At 44.7% G+C, this 16,521-nt stretch overlaps 1 protein-coding gene across 8 annotated transcripts in view; it reads left to right on the top strand.

Annotated features, from left to right (window-relative positions):
* Window positions 1-2,174: 2,174 nt before the first annotated feature.
* The window catches only part of WASHC1 (WASH complex subunit 1), a 38,343-nt gene continuing 23,996 nt past the window's right edge, over window positions 2,175-16,521 (top strand). Inside the window, exons 1-4 of one of the 8 annotated variants that reach the window (XM_058852899.1) lie at window positions 2,255-2,391; window positions 4,446-4,577; window positions 8,934-9,061; window positions 13,092-13,245. In XM_058852899.1, coding sequence (XP_058708882.1) covers window positions 13,097-13,245 — 149 coding nt within the window. In that variant the 5' untranslated portion in view covers window positions 2,255-2,391; window positions 4,446-4,577; window positions 8,934-9,061; window positions 13,092-13,096. Of the gene's footprint in view, window positions 2,222-2,254; window positions 2,507-4,445; window positions 4,578-8,933; window positions 9,062-13,066; window positions 13,246-16,521 lie in introns of those variants that run through there. The other 7 variants (XM_058852898.1, XM_058852896.1, XM_058852897.1 and 4 more) reach the window with 7 other exon arrangements.

Below are 16,521 nucleotides of genomic sequence, written 5' to 3' on the forward strand. Positions count from 1 at the left end.
AAGCTAACAGACAAAAGAAGACTCTAGACAGTAGTGCTCCTTTTGTTGGAGGAGAAAAATACTGTGTGCGACTCTTTGTTGGCTGAAACTTGCCAGTGCAAGGCAATGCAGGGTGAGCTTGGCAGTCACAGGTGCCAGTCGGCTCCCTGAGATTCCACTTGCTGAACTAAAAGGGTTCTGTCCTCAGAACCACCAAAAACAGCCAGTGAAAGGTTATGAAATGTATCCAGTAAATATTTTTCTGGAGAGAGAAAAAAGTGTGTCCAGTTTTCCACTGGCTGGGAGTGGTGTTGCTCCATCTCTGTTAGCCAGTTCCATGAGCCAAGCCATGCAGCTGGGTGGAGACTGCTGCCTTTGCAGTTGAATTAAACACTGTCAGGCAGCTGCTCTCCTGATTCGCCTCCAGACTCTTTCTGTGCTGTTGTCCACACCTGCCTGTGCCCGGTTAGACACATCTTGCCAGCACAGGAAAGAGGTTGGATATATGACAATATTACCCAGAGGTTCACAAGCATTTACAGCCTCTCACCCACTACCAGGATCTTCCTAGTGCTTTGTCCAGTCCAGTGCTACCCTGCTATTGCTTCTCACCCAGGCCTTGCTGTATCCCTGCTGCTCTGCCCACCCAGCCTAAGATCCAGTCTTTCTTTTCTCTCTCTCTGTTAGCTCTCTTTTTGTCCTTTAACCATGGATTTTGTCAGCCTGCCAGATCCTCTTCCTCAGGTTGGGAGGGGGACACGGGAAGGGACTGTGTCAGCCTGCCATCACTTCTTGCTTTCTCTTGAGTGTTTAAATGGTTTGAACTGGATTTCACCAAGCAGCAAAAAGAGTTTGGAGGGCTTTCCGTCAGCAGTATATAAATAAAAATGGATAAGAATAGATTGGATTGTTGCTTCTTACATCCACTTCCCCATTTTATTTTTGACAGGTCCCAACACCCACACACACACACTCCTTGCTCAGACTCAGATAGATCTGATTTTTTATCTGCTTTGAGTTTTTGGCAGGATTTTCCATTCCTCATAGAGAGTTTCAATAGTTCCCACCTTGGTCCTTAGTGCTCAGAACTTGTGCTCTTATGCTTTCTGTACTTACAGGTCCTACCAGGCCCATCATTAAAACATCACAAGGGCAAGAACTGCACCTCCTGCAGGCTCTGAAGCTGCTGCTGGCTACTGCTCTCCTTTGCAATTCCACTGGGTCCAACATCACTCCCCTACTTCAGTCTGCGCTTCTACTGCACAGGAGTGGAACCGAGCAAACAATCTGCAACAGGTAATTTATGTCATGAATTTACCCTTTTCCCCTGAGCAGGATATGCATGAGTGGGTGCTGATGTCTTCAAGTGCATTCCCTGTTTGAAGAGGCTTGCCTTGTTTTTTTCCCCTGTTAAAGCACCGCTTTTAATGCTACGTATCAATCATGAGTGTTCCCTGGTGCATCCAAAAGCTGCTATTTGCTATTCAAATGGTGTGAAGTTGGAACTGTTTACATAAGTTTTGAGAAATTGTTTCTGATCCTGAAGTGGAAAGCATTAAAATACCTCTGTCATGTGCAGCCCTTCAAAGTGTGGATTTAATGTTTACAGATGTGCTCTCGCAATTCATTTTTCATGAGCGTTTGTGGCGGGAGACCTTGGTTGCTGGAATGTGGGCACAAAGGGAAGCGTGAAAGCAACACAATAACAAACTAGTGCAACATTCTTAAAAATTCTGTATTTGTTAAATCAGCTTTTAGAAGGTTCTGGATTGGAAGTCTGTGAGGAGCAGCCGAGGGCACTTGGTCTGTTCAGCCTGGAGGAGACTGAGGGGAGACTTTATGGTGGTGGTCAACTTCTCTGAGAGGAACAGGGGCAGGCACTGATCTCCTCTCTGTGCTGACACTGACAGGAGCCGAGGGATGGCCCGGAGCTGGGCCAGGGCAGGTTTGGGGTATCAGGAAAAGGTTTTTCCCCCAGAGGGTGTTTTGGGAACAGCTCCCCAGGGCAGCGGGCACAGCCCCAGCCTGCCAGCGCTCCCGGGCACAGCGTGGGACTCTGGGGATGGTGCTGTGCAGGGCCGGGCGCTGGGATCGGTGCTCCTGAGGGTCCGTCCCCGGCACCATCGCCGCCATTCCACCGCTTCCCCCGGAACCGCGGCCCGCGGGGGCGCCCTGCTCGGCCGGAAGTGACGCGCCGAGAGGGCGGAAGCGGCGCGAGCGGGGGCGTGGCCGCGGGCGGCTGGTGAGGGGAGCGCGCGGGGGGGCGGGGCCGGGGCCGGGCCCCTCAGAGCCCGGGCGGGAGCGGAGCGGAGCGGGGCCCCCCCCTCAGAGCCCCGGCGGGAGCGGCCGGCGGTGCAGGGGAACGGCTCCAGGAGCAGTTCCGGGACCTGTTCCGGGAGCAGCCCGGCTCCGGTGGGTGCCCTCCCGCCGGGCCCGAGCGGGGCCTCTGCGGGGGCTGTGCTGGGACTGCGGCCTGTCTCGCCTGGGGGCTACAGGCGCTGTGCGTCGGGAACCCGGCAGCTGCTGGGTAGGAGAGCTTAGCAGCGCCTGTTAGGGAGGGGCAGCAGAGCTGGGAAATGGTTTGTTGCATTTCTGATCCTGGGTGCGTTAGGAAGAGCATTGCCTGTAGGTCGAGGGAGGTGATCCTGCCCCTCTGCCCAGGGCTGGTGAGGCCACACCTGAGTTCTGCGTCCAGTTCTGGATTCCTCAGGGCATGTGACACATGGAGCTCCAGCAGAGAGCGACAAAGTCGATTAACGGACTGGAGCATCTCTCTTGTGAGGGCAGGCTGAGGGAGTTGGGTTTGTTCAGCCTCGAGAAAAATATTTTCCAGGCAGGTGGTGGAGTCTCCCTTACTGGATATTCAAGGACCATTTGGGTGCCATCCTGGGCCGGGTGCTCTGGGATGAGTCTGCTTGAGCAGGGGCTTGGGCCAGGTGACCCACCGAGGTCCCGTCCAACCTGCGCTGCTCTGTGATTGTTATGTGGTGCTTTGGTGCTGGGCCGTGACATAGACTGGGAGATCTGCCAGGCGGGCATGGAGCATGGAATCCTCAAGTTGGCAGTGACATACAGGACTCCTGAGCTCCACACGGTGTTTCAGGGAGTGGCAAAGGCAGTGCTTCATTTCAGTGTGGATCAGGTACCTTGTAGGGACAGACAGGAGATGCTGCAGCCTGAAGGGAGAAAAAGAGACGGAGGTGTCAGAGAGACATGGGACTCCGTGTTGTGCATTTTATGATTTTTCCTCAGAAAGTCAGCTAATGGCTTGTAATGGGGTTTGGGTGTTTTGTGCTATTCCAAGTACACTCCCAAGCCAGTAGTTGTGCTGGTTGTAATGATTTGTCAAATAAAACCATACTGTCGGTGTTTGCCAGTGAACTCAAATGCTGATGTGGTAATTGCAATTATTGGAATAATCTTCTTCTATGTTCAAAATAAAGGAGTTGGCCAGCAGTAAGAAGACCAGAAGACTATTAGACCTAGCTGTGCACATGAAGAAAGGATGCTGATGGATGCAGGGAACAAAATTATTTTGTATGCAGCAGTGATGACCATTGATAGTATTTATTTTAGTAATCAACAGGAAGTCCCGTGATAAGGTTTCTCCCTTCCTTTTGTTTTGTTTTGTTGGGTTTTTTTGTTTGCTTGTGGGGGTTTTGTGTTTGGGTTTTTTTTATCTTTTTTGGTTATTAGCTGTGGTTCAGGTATTGGATGCTTGAATAGCACCTGAATTTTCCCAAAGACCTCTTTCCAAAGAGGAGGCTCTTTATTCCTGTGCAGAGGAGGCTAATTCTTGACTGTGCAGGTTCCAGCAGGGAGTGTGGGATAGTGCTGACTGTGGTTGTGCCATATCACGTGATTGAGGCAAATGTCAGCAGGGAGTTTGCCCAGAATGACCTCTTTATTTCATGGAGGTTGGGTGGCAGGTGTTGCTGGCTCTGGTTTTCAGACTGGGCTAACCTGTCCTGGAGTAGATGAGGTAGAAGCTAGAACTGCCCCAATTCCTTGGCAGTTCCCTGAAATATGGAGTCTTCCAGGAGCAGTGAAAGGAAGCGGAGCAGAGAATGCTGCTCTTGCCAGAGGCAACGCCTGGAAGCAAAGTGGCTTTGGCATGTCCTCGTAGTGGCTTTTCTGCATGACAGTTTTCTGGGAATCTGAGGTGCTCCAGTCAACTGTCCCTTGCTTAGGCTTCATTTTAGGAAGGTTGGCTGATAAGTTCTCCTGATACTTCATTATGTTTGTCTTGTCTGAGAAGTAAAGCTGGGATGTAGAGGCTGCCTGATATATCCCTGTATTCCTCGGATGCTTTGAATGGGGAGGGGGAAACAGCCACACCTCCAGAGCCCTGAGGCAGAAGAGTGCCTGTGGCACTCCCAGAGCAGCACAGGCTGCTATTCTTAGCGTCTGTCCTTCTTCTATCACTCCAGATATTTAAACTGAGTTTTAAATCTTCATTCCTTCAGGTACAAAGTGCTGTTCTCTCAGCTCAGGAGTTCATGGGCCAGAAAACTGAAAGCAGATAATTCCTGGGAAGTACTCTACAATCTGGCTTCTGGGTAATACCAGGTGACTGTGGTCACGTCAAGCTCAGCTTGGTGAGTGAAAGGGAAGGGTAGAAATTGGGGGCTGGGGAAGAATAATATTGAGGTAATCCTGAAAGCAAGGCAGACTTTTTTTATAACATTTTTTTAGATTCAAGGTAATGTGCAGAGGAAGAAGAGGATTATGTCTGAAATTGTTGTGTTTCCCATGGCTGTGGTGTAAGAGATTGAAGGGGATCATTTTTATCACTCAGAAAAGCAATTTCTGTAGCTAATCAGCTCTGCTTAGACCCCTTCACAAGATAACCTTTCCCAGAAAATAGTCCATCCATCCAGGTGTCATTTTTTTGGCTCAGCTTTTCATCAGCTCCTGTCAATCAGGCCACTCTGTAGGGATATTCCTTCTAGCAAATGTGAACAGACTTGAAGACATTCCTTATTTAGTGAGTTCCCCTCTTGTCATCTTCTAGAAGTGCCATTGTCTTTGCTTTTGAATGTATAAAACAGGCAGGAACTGGTCTGGTTGCTGGTTTGATTTGGTTGTTTCCTTAACAGAATGTCTGAGGCTTTGTTTTAATACTGCATCTGGAGCCTGGAGGCTGTAAAACTTCAGAACTTTGGAGCAGAGGGTACCGAATGTGGAGGTGAAAACCAGGACATTGCAAGTTATGGTTTGTGGCAGTGGTTAGATCTGCAGATCTCCCTCTGCAGGAGGGTGGAGCTGAATTTGCATCAGAGAATGAGAGGGAAAAACTAGCTGGATTTTTTTTTTCTTTTTTTTTTTGACACAGTGTTTGTGGATGTAAGTATTGCTGTGGTCTGATAGTGAGAATGAGAAGCTCCAGAAATTCTGCCAGAAGCTCTACAGCAGCATTCTGGTTAGCCAGGTTTTGGAATTCCATTGTTTAAGAGAACTTCTTGCAGAGAAATGGCTCTCTAGAGGACTTTGCATACCCAGTGGCTTCTGTGTACTTCAGGCATACAAAACCCAAGTGCCCCCACTTAGGAAATTGCAGCAAGAGCTGTGTCTGGATGTTTGGGACGAGATTCTCCACTTCAGTTATGATGTCTATATAGTAGGTATAGCTAAGCTATTTGTTTAGGCTTCCTTTGTAATAAGTATAAGTGATAGGAAGGGAGGGCAGGCAGTTTGCAGAGTGTTTATGGTCAGTTGTATGTGCTGCCCTGGAATCAGATCAATTGTTTGTTACAGCATCTGATTGTCTCCATTACTGACGAGAGTCAAAGGTGGCAGTTGCAGAGGGGATTATCTCATTAATTTTAGTTATCAACATCTATCTGTCAAAATGAGCTTTATGTATCCAGCTGAAGGAAATAAATTTCAGCCTGTGCTTAGAGGACAGGGCTTTTTCAGCAAGGTGATGCAGTGAGGGAGGCTGCCTGTGCTTCACAAAACAGAGCTCTGTGTTGAGGGGGAAGATTGTCCTGAAGACAGCAGTGGCTTAGAGGGGTTCTTAGCTTATGGAGCTATCAGGATTGAAGTGCACCTCTAAATTCTTCTCAGTCTCTATTTTTCAGATTCTCTTTGAAAAAAAAAAAAAATAATAACATTCTCTCTTCTGGCGAGTCAATATAATTTGTTGTATCTAATCCATTTTTAAATGTCAGGTATTTTGCCAAGGAGTTGCCACATGCTGTTGTAAAGCTGGGCTTTGAGATCTCAAATTTTGTTCCCTTTTCTTAAGCCTAAGTGGAATATGTCAGTATGTGACAAACCAAGAAATCTAAGTGGCTTTGAGTACTTGATGGGGTAAGGGGGAGTCTCCATATTTCACCTTTAGTAGCTGCCACAGCTACTGTTTCTTTTGAAACAAAGTGTCTGAGCCAAAGGTGTTTTTAACAGGCTCTAGCTCCTTCAGAAGGAGGTGCCTTAACGCTTTCAGAAGCAGATTTTTGACAGGCCAGTGCTTTTCTTTAGGTAGTCCTGCCAACTGTCAGGCTCCTCAGTGCTCTACTGCTTCTGCAGGGCCATAGTGTGATATGAGGCTGACTCCTTTTGAAAAGGTTTTGGCTGTTCTGGTAGTCCCATATCCATAAGCAGTTGTGGGAGCAGGAGATGCCCTGTAGGATTCATTTTCTACATGGACTTTTTGTTGTTGGTGTTCTTCTGAGGTAATGCTATTCTGTTAGGATAGCCTGAAAGGTTAAGTAAGTATCCTCTAAAGCTGGAGGAGAAGAGCAGAAATGGCTTTTACAGATGTGGCTAAAGTGATGTCTGTTACATCTGGTGATGTAAGCTGGGCCTTGGTGTGCTCCGGCTGCTGAGAGGGAAGGAGAATGATGGCTTCTCAAGCTTTTCACTTTCCTGCACTTGCTGCCAGTTTCTGTGTCTGGGGGAACTCCAGCTTCTCAGTTTAATTCAGTCCTTGATAGTGGGCATGGTGGGACAGCTGGAATGGAAAGTTGTTTTGTTCTGGAAATAGCACTGGGACGCCAAATCCCAGCTGATGCCAAACACTCCAAAGATGGAGAAACCCCGCTCTTGTCTAAAACAGCTGCTAGAGGTCTTGAGACCAAAGCAGTAACATCTACAATGGAGTTTGAGGGTGCTACTATAAGAGACATCTAGTAACATGAGCACCCTGGTGGAGTACAGCCTGCTACGGGGCCTAATTAGGGTTTTATTAATGCTTTCTTTCATCACTAGCTTCCAGACTTCAGATAGTGATTAGACCTATTTATAGGGGCAGAGTTCCTTAATATTCAGCTCCGTGTACTTCTTGCCAATCAAATCGGTAGCACCTGCATCTTTGATTGCTGCTTAATAACACTGTAGAAGATGGTTTATTAAAAAATATAAATAGACTTTTCATCCTCTTAACTTACCAAAGTGCTTTTCTCCCACCCCCACCTTGCTTCCCAAAAAAAAGGGTAAAGTTGGATTAGCGCGGGGACTGTGGTAAAGCTCTCATCTCACTGCTGGAAATGCATCCTGCTCTCCTATCCAGGATAATTACCTCTTGTGTGCTCTGCTGGAGGACTATATTTCATTCCCTCCTGTGAATGTCAACACAGGGCAGAATGATTGTATGCTGCATAATAATAGGACTTGTATGTAGGCTCTATGCTGCCTTTGAGCGATTTCTAGCTTTTGTTTCAGTGTCCACATCTATGTGAGTGTGTGTACACACACTGCCTTATCCTGCCTCTGAGCAGGAAGAGTATATGCAATGACATGTTTTGCTTTTCTGGTTTTTCAAGTCTCTTTTTTAAATGCAGTTCTCTATTTTTGCAGCTGGTAAACTCATAGGTGTGTGCTTTATCTGTGGAGGGCAAGGTGTTACAATTAACGTTTTGTATGGTTCTTATTTTTTCCTTGGAGGATTTAATTCTGTTGGGATAGCCTCTAGGCAAGCCTCCAGAACAATCAAGGTATGGCTTGAATATGCTAGCAGATTTGACCATGGGAAAATGTTTGTCCAGGTAAACATGGTAGAAAGTATTCCATGTAAGAAATTACTCTCAGGGAGCAATTTGGGATGACTTCTCATGGTTAACTAAGTTACGGATGTGACTTTCCTCTGTTAGAGGAGACAGCACGTTCTGATAAGCTATGCCCAGAGCCTGTCTACTCCATTTTTTGAGTGTTCATTTGTGGCTTGGTCTGTTCCCACTTTGGAACCATACTGGTGGTAGTGGGGTAGTGGTGTGTGGTGAGGGATATACAGACGTGTTTTGTTGCATATTGCTGATCCCTAGGTCCTTTCAGGTGGCTACAAGACATTGACCTTTTATTAGGATCCTACAAAAGAGAGACATAGGGTTAGAGATAGCCTGTCACTTCTTTTTGGAGATGTTACTGCCTGTGGGAATTAAAGGCCTCGAGTTCTTGCTGCCTTTCCAGTGCAGTGACGGAAGCTGCAGCACAGTAATTGCTAAAGCAGTCATTGTAGCTTTGAAGTATACACACTCATTTTTATCAAAGTATTAAATCCTCCTTCTCCCCTGAGCCTGCTCTTTTTAGTTTCTTGAAACACGTTAAGGAAGCAGATATTGGTGGCTTGCCTTATTCTCCCTTTATTTTCACATCAAAGTACACATCTGGTAAGTGCTTGTATATAGCTTTACATTCTGCCTGTGTTAAGGGCAGCCAAGCTATTTTTTTAATATTGTTTTTGTTTATGTTACTTTGAAAAACTGAGATATTTTAAGGTTGTGGGGTTGTTTTATTCTTAGATAATCATCCTAGTGGTCAATTCCCCATAGAGCAGTATTTTCTAAAGAACTGAGGGAAGCGTTGCTTCTTTTACAAACTCTGTTTGCTCTGTAACAAGTTCTTTTGGGGTTGCCTTAACATAAGAAATTTTATTCATATGGAGAGAGGTGAGCAAAGCAGGTGGAGTGTTCTCTACCTATCCAAAGCAGTGAATTGTGTACTTCCTTTTCCAGGGGCAGATCTCCACATGTCCCTCACTTGGCTGTGGTGTGTGAACAGTAAGCCCAGTTGTTGGTTCCAAATGCCTGAAAACCCTGGAGTACTCACCCTGTATCTGTCCTGGTTTACGTCTTTCGGAAAGGTGGTACAGTCTGGTAGAGACTGACTGCTTTCCACTCCTGCTGTTTCCCTCAGCTTTTGCCAGTGTGTGTTGGAACTGAGAGCAAGAGAGCAGCTTTGAGTGTGGGTGAATAGCCACCAGCCCTGAGGAGCTTTGGGCCAGCTTGCCTGAGGTGAAAGGCACAGATAGCTAAAGGCAGAGTGCAAATCTGAGCAGTTAGTAGCTCTAGTCAGAACTTCCAAATCAGGGCATAGCATTTTGAAGTAGGTGGTGCAGTGAGAAAACAACCTTTTTCTCTTTGTTTTCACTTTAATAAGGTAAATGAGTTTATTATACAACACCAGAGCATATTTATCTTGATCATGAAAGCTGACATAGAAAAAATTGAATAAAAGATGGCTGGAGTCCCGAGATGCTGCAGCTCATTTCCAGAGCCTCTTTGATCACAAAAAAAATGCTCTGTGTTGCTATTTCTTCTGCTTTGTGCACCCCGCTGGTGGTCACACCACTAATGATTAAATCTCTTGGGTGATCTGACATCTGTTTTTGAGATTCATATGTTCTTTGGACACATTCATGTGTCCATTTCTCACTATTGCATCAGAGTATTTCATGTCAGCTGTCATAATTCCAGCATGCTGTACTTCCTGCAGAAACACACCAGCTCCCTCTGTAAGGTTCCAGAGCGATACTGGAACCAGTTTGTTGCTTTGCTGGAAGTCCCTTCTATATGTAAGATATAAGCAGTTTATTTGCACCTTTGCTGTTCATGTTACGTGAATGCTTGGCATCCATTGGATAGGGTAGAAGAGTTGATGTATTTTAACATACAGAACTCACTATTTTATTTTTTTATGTACTAATTCTGATAGTGGAGCATGGCAAGAAAATGTGCTGCTTCCTTCTCAGTATGCTGGAGTTTGAGATAATTGAAGAGTCAGTCTTACTGAGTGATGTTCAGACTTTGCTTTCCTTCCTGGCTTCTACTGGGAGTATTTTGAATTTTCCCTTTTAAAATATTCCTTATTCCTGAAGTCTCTCTCTGTTATATAAAGCAATTCGCCTTTTATTCTAACCATGTGGTGAGGCACTTACTCAAATTGTTTGTAAAACTGGCTTATTTCTCCAGTTAGTTTAGTTGTTACCTAAGAGGTAACAAATAGCTGTAACATGGAATTTTGCCCACGTCTGGTCCTTTAGTTGTTGCTGTTTTCCCTCCTCCTTCCTATAGATCTCCAACTTGTGCTCTTGCACAGAAAGAATTATCTCTTGTATCTGTCTCTGGTGATAGTTTCCAGAGTCTGCCATAATTCTTCACTGTGTTTTTTTATAGAAAAGATGAGAATCTGAAGCTTATTTGAGAGTCTTCATTGAGAACCTGTGAAGGTGATGTTTACCCACAAACTGTGACAGTGTGAGCAGGAGCACCCAGGGATTTTCCTGCTTTGGCCAGTACTGGGTGCCCCTCTCTTTGCAAGGGAGCAGTGGGACCTGAAGGAGAGTCTGTAGCTTCTGACTGCAGGGAAAGAAATGGTTTGGGAGTAGCTAGAGGAGTGCTGCTCCTGAGTGAGAGCATCTGTCAGTCAGCAACTGAACTGAGCTTGGTTTTAGAAGGGACACTAGGAGAATTAGGATTGCTGAGAGTCTGAGAGATCATATTGGGGCTGTATAATCTCATCTGGCCTCAAGAGGTGAAAATCTTTGCTTTCTCAGGATTACCTTTACACAGGAATGGTTTTGATAATGAAACAAATTTCAGAAGTTTCCTTCTTGCCCCTGCTCCCCACTGTGTTTCATGATTGGACAATTACAGCTGTTTATCTGGCTGCGGTAAATTGGGTCATTGAACTGATTTGAGTTAAAAATAGGCATCCCAAACATCAGCAGCACTGATTTGACCAGTGGCAGGGAGGATTATAAACTTCTTTTGCTGCTGGGGCCAGAGTAACTCATAACCGTGTCCTTGCTGTGTTATCTGGTCACTTTATTCCATGGTGACAGTGAAATAGTAGATTTTAAAGGAAAAGTATTGAAGCTTGATTGTGGTCAGCAGATCAAAAACTGCTGTCTCAAAATTAGCTGTACTCCTCTCAGATTAGCTTGCATGCTTTACAGCTCTAAATAATAATTTCCTGTCTGCAGAGTAGGCCCAGTCAAGAAGACTAATCAGTGTGCAAACATTGCCACTAAAGAGTGCAGATACAGAGTCTGGCTGCCAGTGATGCATGAAATGAAACAGAATAGGTCTAGGCTTCCTAGACTGGCAGGAGAGCCAGCTTTCTAATGGCTGGGCTTGATCTTGCAAATGTGTTAACTGTGGAAAAGCTTCTATTATGTGCCCTTATATCTTACATGATTCACTACTAAACATCCCCACCAAAAAAAAAACCAAACCCAAAACAACTCAGCACACTCCACATCCCAAAAGAATACCCTGAAATAAAAGCCACATCATATTTACAGAAAGCTTTTCCTACCCTACTGTGGTATCATCTTAAAGGAAAAATTTGGAGAGGGTAGATGGTGTTTTTTAAATATACAGAAATGGCTGGAGGCAAGTCCAATCTGTTATCTCTTTGTTTTGTGAAGCAAGATAGGGAATTGAAAGAATGTGTGATGACCCCTCTAAGTTTCACATAATCAGCTGGTTTTTTGTTGTGACTATCTCTCTTCAGGCTCCTGATCTGTGAATTTTTCCAGTATGGACTGTGTTTCTGTGTTATTCTCAGCCTGCACTGGTTGCACACAGCACTGCTCTCTGAACTAGCTCCTGCAGACTTCCAAGTACCAGAGAGGGAATGTGGTGCATCCTGAGATATCCCTGTCTGATACCTTGGCTTTTCATCCTCCTTTGTTTTGCTTCTCCTCGGCTTAATGAATATTTTCTTATAGATGTGTGGAGCTCTGTGTGATGAAACCCTGTGATGAGCACCTGTAAACTGTGTGGTTTTTACAGCCTGAATGAGAAGAGACACGGACAAAACACTTTTGAAGGAAGTTGTGTAGACCTAGCAGTAGAGTTTGGATTAGAAAACTGTATAGGTAGTCTAATCTGCTCATTCTTCACAATGTCCTAACAGTAATGTATTTGTGAGTTTGCAATTTCTAGTGTGCTCAGAGAAATGGACTTTTTTTTCTCTTTGTTCTTCCAAGTCCCAGGAAGTCTTTTGTTATTTTTGTCAGTAAAGACATGGGAGGCAAACTTTTTGGGAATTGCTGAGGACTGAGCAGGGCTCAGGATGGAAACATGTGTGATGGGTGACCTTCTCCTGGCTGAGCTATGGAGCAGTGGTACTGGCCCAGCTGCTTCCAAAAGTGTGCATGCAGCTCTTGTGTGTGGCACACAGCTGTGTGGCACATAACCAAAACATTCTGGTGACTGGTTAGGTTTGAGATGTGAAAGGATTCTAAAATAAGGAGGCTTCTTTCAAGATAGTTACTGAGGAAAAAATCCAGTCACCAGAAGCAACAAGCAGCTCCTGGGAGTCTCAGAATGGAAGAACTCTCATTAACCTACTTGGAGCAAGGGGGTGTGTGCCCATACATGCCTTGTAATTTCATGGCTTCTGTTCTTGGAAGGGCCTGATGATGTGTTTCTGGGAGCAGAAGCATAAGATGAAATAGTGCCTTTTGCTAATAGGGTTGGTTGACCTGAAATACATCCACATGGAATGTGAAGAAAGGGAGGATGGGACAGAGTGATTTCTGACAAGTCTTGTTGCCGCTCTTAACTGACTTTGCTTCTAAGTCTGTTTTTTGTTTTCAGCACAATACTGAGCAGAGATTTGTTAAGTAGCATACTAAAATAATATTATGGTTTCCAAGAGCGTTGAGATAAGCAAGAGATTCCCACCTCACTGTAGCTGCCTCGAATGTATCAAAAATCCAGTATGTCAGACTTACTGCTTGTGCCTTTCTCCTCAGCTGACCAATTCTGTTGCAAATGCTTTCCTAAAATAATTAGTGGAGCAGAAAGGAGAAGGCTCTGAATAACTGCTGTGATAAAATGGCAGTGTGTTTACTGTAATGACCTCTTTGTTCTCTCCCTTAGGTACAATGGCCACAGTAGCCCAGAAGCACTTTTTGGAAGGGCAGACGTACTCAGTGCCCCTGATCCAGCCGGACCTACGAAGAGAGGAGGCTGTGCAGCAGGTGGCAGATGCACTTCAGTATCTGCAAAAGGTGTCAGGCGATATCTTCACCAGGTAAAGTGCTCTCCTGAGGGGTTGGGTGCTTAGCATTCAGCATTACAAGACAGAGTGCTGCGATTACATTGAAGCAGTGAAAGGACATTGTGTTGGTAAGCAATGGGAGTTCAGAAAAGGGATGAAAAAGGACCAGACACATTTCAGTACGAGTTTATTTGATTCAAGTCTGTCAAAGTTAAGCATAATGAAATGGCTGCAGTTAGCCAGAGATTGTCGGTTATTAATTTTTCATTCAGTGGTAGACTTCCACAAATTGCATTACTGCTTCCGCTGCACTTATTCTTTATTCCTTCTTGCTTGTGTATTAAAGGGGAGGCTTTGTTTTTTAGAGTGTCTTGAAGATGCATCTTTTTGAGTCATTGTACTTGAAGCAGTGAAGTAGAAAATGTCTCTTCATTCTGATCTCTGCAATGTACAAACTGTTCTCTTTGGGCTTCTGGTGTTCCACACTTCCCTTTTTGTATGTTGGAAGGGCTGAGTGCCCTGAATGAGACTGAGTTTCTTGCCACAGTATCACGATCTGTCAAAGTCCATCTCTTCAAGGATTTGGTCCAGACTTGGCACCTCTTGCCTATGGTCATCTTTAGGATTGGATCTATAAGACTGTCTGTATAGCAGATCAGAGAGATTCTTGTGTTTGCATGCAAATGATGGTGGATAACGTGGTGCCTTTCTCCATCCCATGCCATCTTTGACGTCTTGGTGCTCTGAGACGCTGTGTAGTATCACTGGGAGGGAAACAGATCAGCATCTATCTTCTCATAGTCTAATTAGTAAAAGGACATGCTTTGGTTTCAGCAGGTCCCATGACTGTCTAGTTTAATTTATTATGGTGTGAGCAGGGTCATGACTTTGTCTTTCTCTGAGTTTTGGAAGTTTTTTTAAGTGTAGATTGAAGTTCTGTGGTTTTTGACAATGATACTTTGAAGGGTAGCCTCTGGAGAAAGAGCAGTCTTTAAGGCTGAGGTCAGTTTATTGAGGGAAATAAAGGTTTCCCACTGGAATAGTCTTTGTTTGGGCAAGGGCTCTGTGTGGGCTGGTTTAGGTTGAACACAAGGTCTACTTCATTTGTTCCCTTCAAAGTAGGGGAACACTTTGTGATCTAAGGCTTGGAGAAGGCTTTCCAGAGCTTGGAAAAGCACTTTTCAAACTTAAGCCAGGTTGGCAGTTGTGTCCCTCTCTGTGGGCTAAATGAAGCACTTGGTAATACAGGAGTTGCTCTTCCTCTGTCTCTATTTTCCCCTGTTTTTCTTCCCCTCACTGCTCTCTAGCACAGTACCCTGTAATTTCCCTAGGGAGACAAGCCTGCTGCTTTGTATGCAAGTCACTCCCAAGTACTGAGCAGTGACTGTGATGCTGTTCCCTCACTCTTTGGTGCACTCATGACTTTTAATTACCAATTTTCTCCAACAACAGAGGAGGCTTCATTGGCTTCTTTGTTTGCTTTGCCTTTCCACTGAGGTCTTTGCTCTCTGATATAATTAGGAGTGATTTAGTAATTATGCAGGCATCTGATTAGAAGTTCCATGGCCTTGGTTGTTCCATGTCGATCAAGGGGCAAAGTTTTCAAGGTGAGAACTTTACCACTTAACCAAGAGTGTCCTTTTATCTTCCTTTTCCTGAGATAAGGCAGCTCTGTCTTCCATTTCCAGGAAGGAGCTGCCTTGTCTGGGGAAGCTGACTGTTTTGATCTGCAAAACAGCAGCTTGCAGTGTTGATGAAGAGGAAACTTGTTCACTGTGGGAGACTTGGCTGAGTGTGTCCAACTCATTACTTCAGTACTACAGCGATGCAGATGTTCCGAGCTTGTTTTATGGGAACAGGTGGATTGGTACAGCGCTTTTGAGAGTGACAAGCCAATCTGTACTTTGTTGAAGGTGGAGTGAAAGTGTCTCTTACTCTCTATGAAAAAAAAGGAATATTTCCACAACTAGATCTTTGTTTCCATTTTAGCTAATCAAAGTTTCTGCTCAGAGTTGTTGCTGACATGACAAATGAGTAAGAATTCTTAAAATGAACGTGTTGAGATGACACAAGAAAGATACCTTTCCATTTTGGAAATTAGAAGAAAATACAGGGATCTTTCCTTCTCTTTCCCCCTTTTTGGGCAATTTTGGAAATAACCCATGTGACAAGTGTCTGCCAACCTCTCTTCTTTCCAATCATTTTCAAAGTAGCTTACTTTCTATTAACTGTGGCAAGGTACTTGGTGAATGAGACACTGCAGATTTCATTAGTTCATAGACAATCGAGGGATGTGCAGGTGCAAAACCACAGGTAAACTATGGCTGAGACCCAGAGCATCGCCACTGGGCCCAGCCTTGGAGCACAGGCCTGGACTGCAGTCAGAAATCAGTTAGAAGGAGCAGGATACATCAGCTCAGCATCCCTCTCCATCATATCCCTAACCCTCAGAAGCAGAGGTGTGACTTTTTTCACGTGGGGAACATCAAAGCTCTTGGTTGCTGGGCAGTACAGATTGGTGTCTTAAGCCAGTGCTGTCCAGCAGTGCTTTCCTCTGAGGAAGTCCTGCCCTCTTGGTGCTGATACCAGTGCTGTGACGAGACCAAGAGAGGCTGCATGTCCTTCTCAAGTTTATGCTTTGAAGTAATAGAAGTTTTAAGCTTGTGTGTGTTAACTGAATCCAAGTCATTAATCTGTTGTAGAAGCTGCAGTAAAGATCAGATTCACTGCCTGTAGTTCCTGAGATATATTGCTTAAAACGTAAATATTCTAACATAGCAAATCTGACATAATATCTGTTTGAATTTAACTCATGGGCTTTTAAGAAATGTTTTTGATACAGGTCACAGGAGGTGGGATGACCAGTTGAAACCCCCAATTAACAGTAGTCTTTCATCTATTTGTTTTCTCACTACCATTTTTTTCTGGATGGGAGTTTGTGTTGAAATCACGTGCTTTGGAATATTTTACAGGAATGTAATTGTGGCAAGTACTTAAAAGAGGTGATGAGTTTAGATTTTGTGATATGCACCCCTAGTTAGGTAGGCTTTTCCTTTGGGATTTCTCAGTTTCTGAGGACTTTGTGTTGGCAGGAAATGTTAATAATCTCTAATATTGCCCATTTGCTGTTCAAAGTGTTCACTTCTGAGTAATAGTTGTGTGGAAAATTGCTTTTGCAAGTTGTCTCATGGAGTGTTACAGTAGTAGAAAGAAATCAAACACTTGGGATTGGGAGGTTGTTATCAAGCTCCTGGTTTCCTTTGCCTGTGATCCAATCCCGAGTTGTCCAGTGTACAAAATTTCCCATCC

This window comes from Poecile atricapillus, chromosome 18 (assembly GCF_030490865.1).
Source record: "Poecile atricapillus isolate bPoeAtr1 chromosome 18, bPoeAtr1.hap1, whole genome shotgun sequence".
Taxonomy (NCBI): Eukaryota; Metazoa; Chordata; class Aves; order Passeriformes; family Paridae; genus Poecile; species Poecile atricapillus.